We start from the raw sequence: 11,686 nt of genomic DNA, 5'->3' as shown, positions 1-11,686 counted from the left end.
AAAGCAAGAAGCCCCAGGCCCCCTCCCCTTGGGTGGCCTCAATGCGTCCCCTTGTCCAAGAGGCCATGTGGCTTGACCCCAGAAGCAGCAGGACAGCCAGCTCGGAGAGGGGTCTGCTTCGACCCCTCCTCAGCCACGGCTGGCTGGCCAGGGGGAGCCCGTGGGGCCGGGGCCGCTGAATGTGACCTATTGTCTCCGGGGTGGATTTAGGAAGTGCCAAGCTCCCATCAAACAGCCCTGCTCCTTGGGCAAAACAAAAAAAGGGCTGTTCATTTGGGACCTTTCTTCCCTTATCTCCTTTTCCTATCTCCCCAGGCTTAGCTATGGTGTAGTGTTCAAAACCACTTCCCCTCCGAGCCAATCGGAAGCCGGGGCTCACCCCGTGGCCCTGAGGTAAAGTTATTTATAAACGCCTCCCTGGATTATTTGAGCAGAGCCCTTTCGCACACCTCTCACACACCTTTCGGCTGCCCGCTCCCCAGACACGCCTGCAGCCCTGCCCAGACGGCCCTGCTCACCCACCGGTAAGCACCAGCCAGGTGCCCCTTGGACTGGGGTCATCCCTGGAGGAGGGCAGGGGTGGGGGTCCGTGAGGGGAGGGATGACAGGGACCAGCTGGCCACGGCGGCAGCTGTTTGCCAACCTGAGCACCTGTAGGGAGCAGGCTCTGGGGCCCCAGGGTCTGAGAACAGTGCCCAGCCCTTCAGCCCTGAGAAGCCCCTGGGGCTCTCACTTCCATGTGAAGGTCTCAGCTGCAGGGCCAGGGGCCAAGGGAGCGAGCAGGACAGAAGCTCCAGCGGAGAGACCCGCCAGACCCCCAGGGCTTCTTCCCTTTGCAGAGGAAAGAACAAAAATATTGGACCTTCCCTGGGGCGCCAGCCTTCTAGGCTGCTGGCTGCACCTCTCCTTCTTTGCAGGTCTTGGAAGCAGCAGGTTCTTAATGCTTGGCTCTCCAGTCTCTGTGCAACTGTCTCCCTGTCCTTCTGCCCCAAGGTGTTCTCTCTCACTTGTTTGCTTCTCCAACTACTCAAGGCACCTGCCCCTGTCCGCTGTGCCCCCTGAGTCCTGAGAGGTTGGAGGAGGTTGGAGGGCAAAGGGGCGCTTAGAGACAGCAAGCAGGGCTCCATCAGGCAGGCAGGCAGCAGCAGGATCCGGCAACCTGACTCCTTGGTGAGTGTTTCGCTTAGGAGGGTTGGACCAGCTCCTAACTCCTCATCCGACAGCTCAGAGGGGGCCCACATCATCCTCAGGCAGGAACCCCCTCCTCCCAACGAGCCCACACGGTCCCCAGGCTTGGCCAAGCCGATCTGACATTCGAGCACAAGCTCCCCCACTTACACTTGATCGCACTGAGCCTGAGGACCAGAGAAAGACCAGCTTTAAGGTCGTGCCCCTTGGAGAGGCGCAGCATGCCAAGTAGGGCAAACCAAGAGAGGCCTTCCTCCCAGCGGCATCACTCCCACTGCCACCCCTCTGGCACGGCCCTCCCAGCCTCCCTCGGCCCTGGCATTCAGGGTCTGGCAAGACCCTCCCTGGGCAACACCAAGACTGGCACACACAGCTCTTTCAGCACCAGGATGGTCTCTGTGGGCGCCTCCCAGAGCCTGGTCGACTAACCTGAAGCCTCATTTCTATGAAAGCTTGGGGGACAGAGGAGGATTCATTTCTATCTCTTGGTGTCCAGTCTTTCAAGGGATGGTCACAAAGCAGGTATTTAGTGAATGCGTGTTGAGCTAAATCAACCAACCCACATCTGATCCCAGGGAAGTCCCTGAGGGAATGAGTGACCAGGTCAGCACTGAGGAAGCTCCAGATTTCTTAAACCAGAGCAGCGGGCCCCTCACTGGAGTCCTTGGACACCCAGCTGCTTCCAAGAGGTACACAAGACTAACCCTGGTCTCCATACAGACCTTCAGGAGCCTGACCTGAAGTGTTTCAGGCACCCATGACCTTGGCCAGGTCTCACTGCTGGGAAGTGCCTTTCTGCTGGAGCTGATTCCTCAGCCCAGCAGCTGTCTCCAGCAGAGAAAGCAGAGAGGGGGCTTGCAGGCTTAGAGACGAACAGTGGGATGGGGTGGGTGGCAGGGATTCCCCCCAGCAGGGAAACCAGGCCCTAGAACAGCCAGAGAGCAAGAAGGCAATTCAGGGAGATTTCACGCTCTCCCCTGGCATTACCGGTGAGGGAATCGGCCTGGGGTTTGGGGGTGGGAAATTTGCCCAAGAAACATGGAGGCGGTAGAGATAAGAGGAATGTTGATAGAAAGGTCTTGGAAACTCACAGGCCTCTCCGCCCACACTCCTTCATGCCAGAGACGTGGTCGCCAGTGGAGACCCCAGCCCTCCTCTCCCATCATTAGCTCCCACCCAACACACCCCAGCACCCACCCTTTCCCTCTGGCTCCCACCCTGGATGAGACGGGGAGGAACCAGCAGCTAGAGCAAAGGGGAAGCCTGAAAGTGACCTTTCCTCTGCCCAGGACACAGTGATTGCTCGAGTAGGGACCAGTGATAAGAAGACCAAGGTGGGTTAGCCAAGCTGGCCTTGTCCCTGTGCCTGGCACGTGCGCACATCAAAGGACTCCCCTCCAGTCACACACACACACCCCACAGGGCTGAGGAGGAAGTCAGCCTGGGCCACAGTGACGGGATCACCCCCAGGCCACTGAGACCCCACAGACGGGCTCTGCAGCTCTCTGTTTCCCAGGTGTCCTGCCCCTTCTGAAATGACTTCTCGGTCCTCCTCTCACCAGTCCTGGAAGCTTTCAGAGGAACAAGGGCATGGGGAAGGGCACATGGGAGGCAAGTAAGAGCAGAGTGGAAAAAGAAGCCCAAGAAAAGCAGAAAGACCTGCCTGAGGTTACAGAGGCGCAATGAAGAGACCCCTCCAGGGTAATCGGAGTAATAATGATCACAGTGCAGATTTGTTGCTCACATACCATGGCTGGGCACCGTTCCAAGCCTTTCTATGCATTCACTCAGGCACGATGCCCAAGCCCATCTTTGCCCACAGTATTCTCGTGGGCATTGTAGACAGACCTTGTCAGAAATACAACTGGGAGGAGATTGCAGTGGGCTTTCTTTCGAATGAGCTCACTGCAGGGGGATTAAGATTCTGAGGAAGAACCCAAGAGGAGTGTCTGCTCTGTCTGTGCCCTCCCAACAGAGTCCATTTCCCCCTGTCCCCACCCCCAGCTCTGCAAAACCCCCATCCCCCCTTGCCCCAGATGTGACCCCAGTCCCCTGCCAAGCCTTGGGGACTATCCAGACACCCACTTCTCCTGCCCTCTCTCTTCTCTTCTCACCTTCTGCTGCCCTTAAGCCCCACGCCCCCCTCTAGGTCTCTCCGGTGACTCAGGACCTGCTCTCCTTGCCTCCACACTGGGGAGGGGCGGGGCACCCTTTTGTTCCTCCATATTGTCACATGGCACCTGCTGTTTGTCCCCGATCCAGTGGGGGATGGGGGGCTCTGGAGGGGCCCACACCGTTTGACGGGAGGCAGGCTGGGTGATACACACCTATGGCAATGGAGCACTTGACTTTTTTCAGCCATGCTGACATCATTTGGCAGGGCTGTGTGTTTGTTTAACCAGGAATCAAGTCTTCGTGTTCCCTACACCCCCTCCCTTCTTGCTCCCTCTTTCACCTTCGTGCCCCTAGCCAGGCATTGTAGGAGCCCTTTCTGGGGGACTGGGAGGCCCTGGACTCTCTGAGAACCCGGGGAGCCACCTAGGAGAGGTGCCTCCCACCACGCTGCCAGCTAGCCATTTTCCGCCTCTCCCTCCCATCCCCCTCTCCTCCAGGCCAGAAGGGCTGGCTGGGGATGAAGTAACCTCCCCTCCGAAGCCCCACCCAACCTCAACCCCTAGTCTTGGAATTAGGAAGTATGACTGGGGCACCTCCTCACCAGGAGCTGGGGAAGCTCGGGGGTTTGCAGGCTTGCCACTCTGTCCGTCCCTGTCCTGGGAAAGTCCAGGCCCGGGGAGGAGCCAGAACCTCCCGCAGGGCCCTCAGGAGGAAAAGCAGAACCTGGACATCCTGTATCACTGGCTGGGGTAGAAGGTCACGGGGTGTCCGATACCACTCAGGGATGCCACAGAGCAGAATCAGGGTCGTCTCTGGAAAGTCTGGGGCCTTTTCAACAGGAGCACTTGAATTGGAGTCAAAGGCCTGGCTCAAAGTCTCATCTCTGAGACTCAGTTTCCTCGTCCACAAAATGAGAGATTTGGACCTGCCTGGTCCTCAGGTCCCCTTCTGAACAAAGCTTTCTGAGGCTGCTGGGCTGCTGGGCTCTCATTTTTATACATAGTGCCCACTCAGGTTTGGGAAAGCTCCCAGGGCCTTCTTCCCTTCAGCACCCATGTCTAGATGAAGACAAGCAACCTAAGGGGAGAGAGACAGATTTTACATTCCACAGAAGGGAGGGATCTTTTCTCCTCTGTCAATGGGAACTCCCTCAACATCTAAGCCCCATCTGTAAAAAGTCTGCCCACAAGGGCAGCAACAGTCCCATGTCATCCAAATTCATCTGTGCTCTCGAAAGGATTTCCAGCACCAATGCCCTCTTTCCTGCCTCCCTTTGCTGGAAGCCAATAGTGGTGTGCAGGCTGGAGGGGTCCAAAGAAAGGAGTTTTGAGGAGAAAGAGATCCCAGGTGAGGGTGTTCAGGAAAGGCATCAGAGAAAAGGAGGAGGAGGGCAGGCAGAAGGAAGAGAGGGAGGAGGAGGAACCTAGCAGGTCTTAAGACTGGGCAGGGCTGAGTGAGGGCAGAATGAGTCAGGGCATCTCAGGTAAGGTGGAAAGTATGGAGGGAGCCCCAGAGGGAAAACTGAAGAAGCTTGCTCAGGTGGGGTGAGTGGACAGCCCGGATACAGAGGGCAGATGCAACCCACAGATCTACTGAGTCCACCAAAACAGGGTCAGCTGATGCATGGACAAGCATGCCAAAATAAGGAGTCTGGACTTGATCCCCTCCTGGACACAAAGAAGCTGAGAGTTTCTGAGCTGGGGGTGTGGGCTGGGGAATTGGTCAGAAGGCTAATGCAATAGTCCAGGTGTGAGATAAGACCTGGGAGTGACACCGGAAGGAAATGGCAATGGGGTTGGATGGGCTGCTGAATGTGGAGGCTGCAGGAGGGAAAGGGCAGGGACAAGTATGCCGGGTAGCGAAAGGTGCCACTGAGGACCTGAGGGAGCCAAGCAGGGGAGCCGGGTGAGTGGGTTCTGTAGGATCAGATCTGACCACCCTCTCCCCCAAACACGCACAGCCCTAGAACGCAGAGCCCCTGGTATCGCTGTGTGCTGCTTGGCATGGAAACAAGATCTTCCATTGCCTCCTCTTCCCTCTCCTGGTGCAGCCCCCTTGAAAATCCTGGCTATTCCTTTATAAGTGATCCGTTTGGTGGCCAGGCATAGACTCCCCAAGTCTATGAGTCTTCCTCTGAAGCCAGGCTGGAGCTCCGGGTCCCTCCAGAGGGTCATGATCCCCACTCATTTCTCCCACAGAGCCCACCAGGCAAAGCACTGGGAAGGTCGGACCCTTCCAGACCCACTGAGAGGGTGGGGCGGGAAACGGGGAGCGAGACCACCCTGCCTCATTGGAGGTGAAGGGCTGGAAGCCTCTGAACAGTCTCTCCCAAGAGGAAGGGAGCACCCTCCCATCTTAATCATAGTAATCATCGCCGTTACCATTCACTTGGTGGCCTTGGAAGACCAGACTTCACACTCATGATCTCATTTAGTCCTCATGGCAAATGCCTGGGACTGTTATTATCCCCATTTACAGATGAAGAAACCAACTCTGAACCCAGGTCATCCTGGCTCCAAAACCTGTGCTGTTTTCCTTATGTCATGCAGTCTGTCTACTTGTCCCACTGAAATGTCTTACAGGCCTTTACTCTTATTCAGTTCAACCCATGTGTTCTCCAAAAAGAACATTTATTGATTCACTCAACAAGCAATTGTTGGGTGCACACTAAGCACCAGGCAAAGGGCTGGGCGGGTCCAGGCGCTGTGGGCAGACTCACCCACACCTGCCCTGCCAGCTGAGTAGCATCTGGGGGCTTCTGCGGGGCACCGTGCTTACAGGTCCTGGTGGAACTCAGGGTCCTGTGACCCAGTGAATGGGACGCACCAGCCTGACCTTCATCTACCTGGACACAGTCTTATCCACAATAGCAATTTACATTTATATCACTCTTACATTTTACACAAGCCTTTCTTGTCCATTTACTCATCTGACCCTCAAACAACCTTGTGAGGTTATGGTCCCGCAGTTTTGCTGATGAGGAATCTGAGGTTCAGAAAGGAATGCTGCTCCTTCCACTTCACCCGTAAAGCCAGCACTAGAACCCAAGTCTCTGGGCCCTTAGTTAATGCATTTCCCTCCTCTCCCCCAGGGTGCTCTTCCACAAAAAGCATCAACCAGCCTGCTCCCCTCTGACAACCTGACACTCACCCAGCTTCTCCCCTGGGAAGCCTGCGGAGGAGCATCTTGAGTCCCCCGTGTGGTTTCTCACTTGTAACTCTCTCTCAAACCTTTTGCCAAACTGGTTACAGCCATCCCACACTCTCCCCCTGGGAGACATCATCTCCTTCTAAGCGTATGCCATCTCTTTTCTCCCCCTCCTTCTTCCTCTGAGGTCGTCCAGGCAGGCTTCTCCCAGCGCTGGGGGGCAGGGGACAGGAGGGGGAGCCAGCAGTTGGAGGATGGAGGAGGGAAGATCTCTACCGGGAGCTCCTCTGGGCCTCGGGGGCCTGGCACTTAGCTCTGCTCTGCTCAGCTCCTGGAACGTCAGCAAGGTTGCGCAAAAAGCAAGGAGAGAAACATCAGTATACAGGGTGGGGGAAAGGTTAGACACAGGAAGCCGTGGGAGGGCCAGCCAGCGCAGACCATCTTGGTTTCCCCAAACACCACTGTCCCCCTGGGAAAACCTGTTGGTGAAGTCCTAGGCGGCTCCTTTAAGAAGAGTCCTCCCAAGGTCACCCTGGCCATCCCCCTGCCTCCAAGCAGCCTGCTCTCTTTCTTCCAAGCTGACTGACAGGAAGGTATGAGCCTTTCTGCCCGGGAAACTGAGGTGGGAGGGCAGGGCAAAGGGGCTTGCGAGGATACCAGGGGCCAGCGTGGGTCGCGGGGAGCATGACAAGGGAAGGAGGGAGAGGATCAACCCACTGAATCCCAGCCGTGACTCCTGCCCTTGCACTCCCGCCTCCTTGTTGCCTGGTGTTCAGCGGGGGTGACAGTGATGTCATAGACGTGGAGTGCCAGCCACGTGCTGAGTGCCAAGCAAAACAGCCAGGGCAAGTGTATGCATCACCTGTGCCTGGGAAGGAAGGCCACCAGGAGAAGTGAGTCTGGTGGAAAGACTTGAAAGAGGGAAGGGAGGCACCTTGCTGGCTGGGGGCGGGGAAGACAGCATAAAACCCTGCTGAGCTAGGACCAGAGAGAGATGGCCCAGGCCGGCGCTGAGAAGGGATGCCCCTCATCCTCCCGACTCTGTTTCTCCCAAAGCTTGTAAATGCCCTGAACATGAGCCAGCCCAGGCCCCGCTACGTGGTAGACAGAGCCGCATACTCACTCACCCTCTTTGATGACGAGTTTGAGAAGAAGGACCGGACATACCCACTGGGAGAGAAACTTTGCAACACTTTCAGGTAACATGGCTGGAAGCCCAGATTCCTCTCCCCTCTGCTCCCCACCAAACCCTCCCTGCACCAGGGCACAGCTCCTATACCGCTGTCCCTCAGACGGTACTTGGGAACCCTGAATTTGAGATCCTACACCTCATCTTTACTGAGACCCTCGAGGAAATGGGGAACCGGGACAAGGACCACTCACAGGCCCAGAGAGGCTGGCAGGTGTCCCGACCCCTGCATGGGGTCTCACCATGCTCTCAGCCCACGCGAGTCCCTCCTGGTTCTCAAGGGTGCTGGGAAAGGGTGCGTCGCCACAGCAGGTCAGAGCCCTTACTTCTGCTGTGCCTTCTCCGGTCCTTTCCTCACCAAGGAAAATCTGAAGCCTCTCCCACCCCATGGCCTTTGTCCTCTTTCTCTCCTGGATGCTCTTTCCCTTCCGAGGTCCAGACAACGCTTAAAGATAGCACCTAATTTCCTGGGCTCCCCTAAAGGATACTTACCAGGATGTGGTCTCACCAGCTTGCTCCACTCTCAGATCCCTGGAACTGGGCTGGTGGGTAGTGAAATCACACCCATACCCCGCGAGGTGACCAATACCTACACTTCAGGAACCTGAGGCTATGAACTTTACCTTCCCCCCTTTGCAGACAGCTGGTAGACCTCCCTCAGGCCTCACTGTGGTCCGTGGTAGAAGTCACTTCCCCACTCCCCTGGGGAAACAGCTGATTCACTTACCTGAATTGAGGTCACTGTCAATGGCTGAAGTGGAGATGCAGGTGGAACTGGTTCAGGCTGGGGGATCACCCACTTGAGTCTTCACTAAAAGCACCAGCCCAGCCCTATCTCTCCTGGGAGGCTCCGTCTCTGCCTGGTTATATAAAGACCTTGTCAGCATTTGTGCCAAGGAGTTTAAGTCTGTGTTGTTTCTGTACTGGAGGGATGAGGATATCTGCTGTTGTCCTAAAAGAGGATGATGGAAACCATAAAAAGATGTAGGGAGCTAACAATTCCCATGTGGCTGGCAGGGGGGCCTTGAACAGTGCCTGGCACACAGAAGGTACTCCAACAAATTTTTGTTTAATGAATGAATGAATGTCAAGAAAACTAACCCACTTCCCACTATCCTCTTCCCACTTGGCTCCTAGAACCTCTCTATAGGTGTTTAGCATCTGTTTCCAGATCTTATCTCAGACTTCAGAGAAGTCAGATTGCTTTGCTCAACTATGGCAGGCTTGCAAGTAAGGCTGGACATGTACAAGCCCTTGAGTGGGCTGTTTCACTCCCCCAGCCAGCTCTCCATTCGTGAGTCCAGTTTTCCCTGCCATGAACAAGCCTGAGAACAAACCTAGGGGCCTGCTTCTCTCTTAGGACAAGCCTATAGAAATGCTTTAAGCCATTTACTACCAGTCCAACTCCCTGCCCATCATCCCGGGGATGGGAGAGGCCCTACCCACTGCAGAGGGGCCGGGGGAGTCCACAGGCGATGGTGATGCTCTTCCATGAAGTGCTGGTTGGGACAGAAAATCTACCCAGATTTTAAAGGGTACAAAGCATTGTCTGTGTTGATTTCAGTTTGTGGTGACATCCAGGGGACCCAGGGTCAGGGAAACTATTGTTGAGCAACAGTAAAGAACAGGAATCGGTGCTGGGCAGGAAAGGAGGCCTAATCACAGCAAGCCAGTGAGTCACCAGGTGGGCCCTGAGCATTTGAATTCCCTCAGCTGGGAGAAGAAAAGCGAAGGCCTCCCCACCTCTTCCGGGCATCAATCCACCAGCTGTCATCCTTGAGATTGAAGGCCCTTGTTTTTACCGCTTCTGAGTTTCTGATGAAAGGACCTCAAGGTGTTCAGCAAACAGGGGAGGGATCAATGCTCCCCACCCTGTGCTGACCAACAAATAGTTTCCCCATTCTTCCCTCTTTTGATGAATTAACAGGGGAAAGAATTCCAGCATTGGAATCACCCACAAAGGATGGTGGGTCAGCAGAGGCGTACCCTGCGGGGACAAAGAAGCCTTCCTGTAGGGGGAGGTTCCAAAAAATACAGCAGCCGCCCCCATTCAGACTGAGTTCTGATTCAGGCCCATTCTTTCATTGTTCATCCACTCATTTTTTCAACAGATATTCACTAAGCATCCCAGTGTGATGCATGAGGTGTACAAAGCTGGACAAGAGACCAGGCTTCTTTCCATGCTAGTTTCACTGTGTAGTGGGGGAGAGAGATGGAAAGCGAGAAATTACAGCCCGAGGTATTGCTACAGGAGCCCAGGGGAGGGTAACCAAGCCTGTTTTCAGTCAGATCAGAGAACGGTGGTCTGAGCTGGACTTGACACCTCGGAATGCTAGGCATCCACCAAATCCATGCCTTTAAGAGAAGTCTTGTAGACTTCCCAGGTTAGCAGAAGGCAATCAGAAGACCTCCAAGCAGTGTCTGGAGCAAGGTAATGGCTCTCAAGAGAAAAGTCTCTGCCATATAGAGTGCGTGCTCACTGAATTTTGCATGAATGCATGACCAAGAACAGGATATTATGACAATTCCCAACTCTGAATGCAGTGCTAACTGAAAACCTGCCCTCTTCCCCTCCAGATGTTCCTCAGCCAAGATCAAAACCACAGTGTTTGGGCTGCTCCCCATTCTCTCTTGGCTCCCCAAGTACAAGATCAAAGACTACATCGTCCCCGACATTCTTGGCGGCCTCAGCGGTGGATGCATCCAGGTCCCACAAGGTCAGGGGGTCCCCTACGCCAAGCCTCTTCCCCTTCCCACTCCGCCTTCTGTGCCCGGCATCACCCAGCTGTGCCCCAGGGCCTTGACTCTCTGTGTCCTGTGCAGGCATGGCATTCGCGCTGCTGGCCAACCTTCCTGCCGTCAACGGCCTCTACTCCTCTTTCTTCCCCCTCCTGACCTACTTCTTCCTGGGGGGTATCCACCAGATGGTGCCAGGTAAGGCCCCTCCCCTCTTAGCAGGCGGGTGACCTGGACCGCGAGGATGGGTGGTGGGTGGCAAAGGGGATTCGGGTGCTTTCCCATCTGCATTCTCCCCCTGCTGGCGCTGCTTGGTCCCAGAGGGACCGTCACCATGAGTGTCCATCCCAGGTCTTCTGTGACCTTGGAGAAGCTGCACAGCTTCCGTGAGCTCAGTTAGCATGACCCGTTGAGTCTCCCTCCCTGGAATGTGGGGAAGACTTGGCAGAACAAGAAAGGCCATAAGGGGTTGAACAGATGCGAGAAATGGCCGTCCAACAGCCATCATCCATCAGGCCAATTCAGGGACATTCGGAGTTCTCTGGTGTGAAATGAGACAGAGGAAAAAGGCCTGGTCACAAAGCCTGTTTCCAAAGCAGGCTCTGCTTATATTTCCAAGCCTGTTTCCTCTCGTTTCCAGTAAAGTAATATTAACAGTTGGGGTGAAAGCACCTGGAAGAGTGTAGATCATGGTCAGATACGAACGGTGACTGTGATGCCGGAGAGGACCCTGGAGGCCCTGAGCGCCATCCCTGTGGGGCTAGGGAGCGTTCCGGGCCCTCTTCTGGTTCCCATGGGTGCCGTCCAAACCTCTGACTTTTGCTGGCTGGGTGGGGCACCACAGGTACCTTTGCCGTTATCAGCATCCTGGTGGGTAACATCTGTCTGCAGCTGGCCCCAGAGTCGAAATTCCGGGTCTTCAACAATGCCACCAATGAAAGCTATGTGGACACGGGGGCCATGGAGGCCGACAGGCTGCACGTGTCGGCAACGCTAGCCTGCCTGACGGCTGTCATCCAGGTGAGGAGCTCGGCTTCCGTCTCTGCCAGGGCCCCCCCTTAGGACAGCATCAGCTCACATCGCCCCTTCCACAGAGGCCCAGCCTTGACCTTAAAGCTGATTGAGGCCTCTCCATCCTCCCTCTTCCCCATTTGGAGGCCACAAATGACCCTAAAACAGAGTATCTCACCTGTCCTCAGCAGATGTCTAAGACCAGCATCCACACCTAATAAAACTGTCCTGAGCTAATGACTGTCTAAAGGGCTCATGGCCTCTCTCCGATATCCTTTCCAGTGCCCAGCTCTCTGCCAG

The 11,686-nt window shown here is 55.5% G+C and overlaps 1 protein-coding gene across 3 annotated transcripts in view; it reads left to right on the top strand.

Moving 5' to 3' along the window:
- Positions 1-432: 432 nt before the first annotated feature.
- Positions 433-11,686, top strand: part of SLC26A9 (solute carrier family 26 member 9) — a 28,473-nt gene continuing 17,219 nt past the window's right edge. Inside the window, exons 1-5 of one of the 3 annotated variants that reach the window (XM_042256997.1) lie at positions 433-524; positions 7,507-7,649; positions 10,217-10,356; positions 10,463-10,573; positions 11,220-11,395. In XM_042256997.1, the coding sequence (XP_042112931.1) occupies positions 7,525-7,649; positions 10,217-10,356; positions 10,463-10,573; positions 11,220-11,395 (552 nt within the window). In that variant the 5' untranslated portion in view covers positions 433-524; positions 7,507-7,524. Of the gene's footprint in view, positions 525-6,932; positions 7,044-7,439; positions 7,650-10,216; positions 10,357-10,462; positions 10,574-11,219; positions 11,396-11,686 lie in introns of those variants that run through there. The other 2 variants (XM_042256998.2, XM_027976224.2) reach the window with 2 other exon arrangements.

Source organism: Ovis aries, chromosome 12, assembly GCF_016772045.2.
Source record: "Ovis aries strain OAR_USU_Benz2616 breed Rambouillet chromosome 12, ARS-UI_Ramb_v3.0, whole genome shotgun sequence".
Taxonomy (NCBI): Eukaryota; Metazoa; Chordata; class Mammalia; order Artiodactyla; family Bovidae; genus Ovis; species Ovis aries.
The sequence above is the reverse complement of the archived record's forward strand: the minus strand, read 5'-3'. Positions and strand labels throughout refer to the sequence as shown.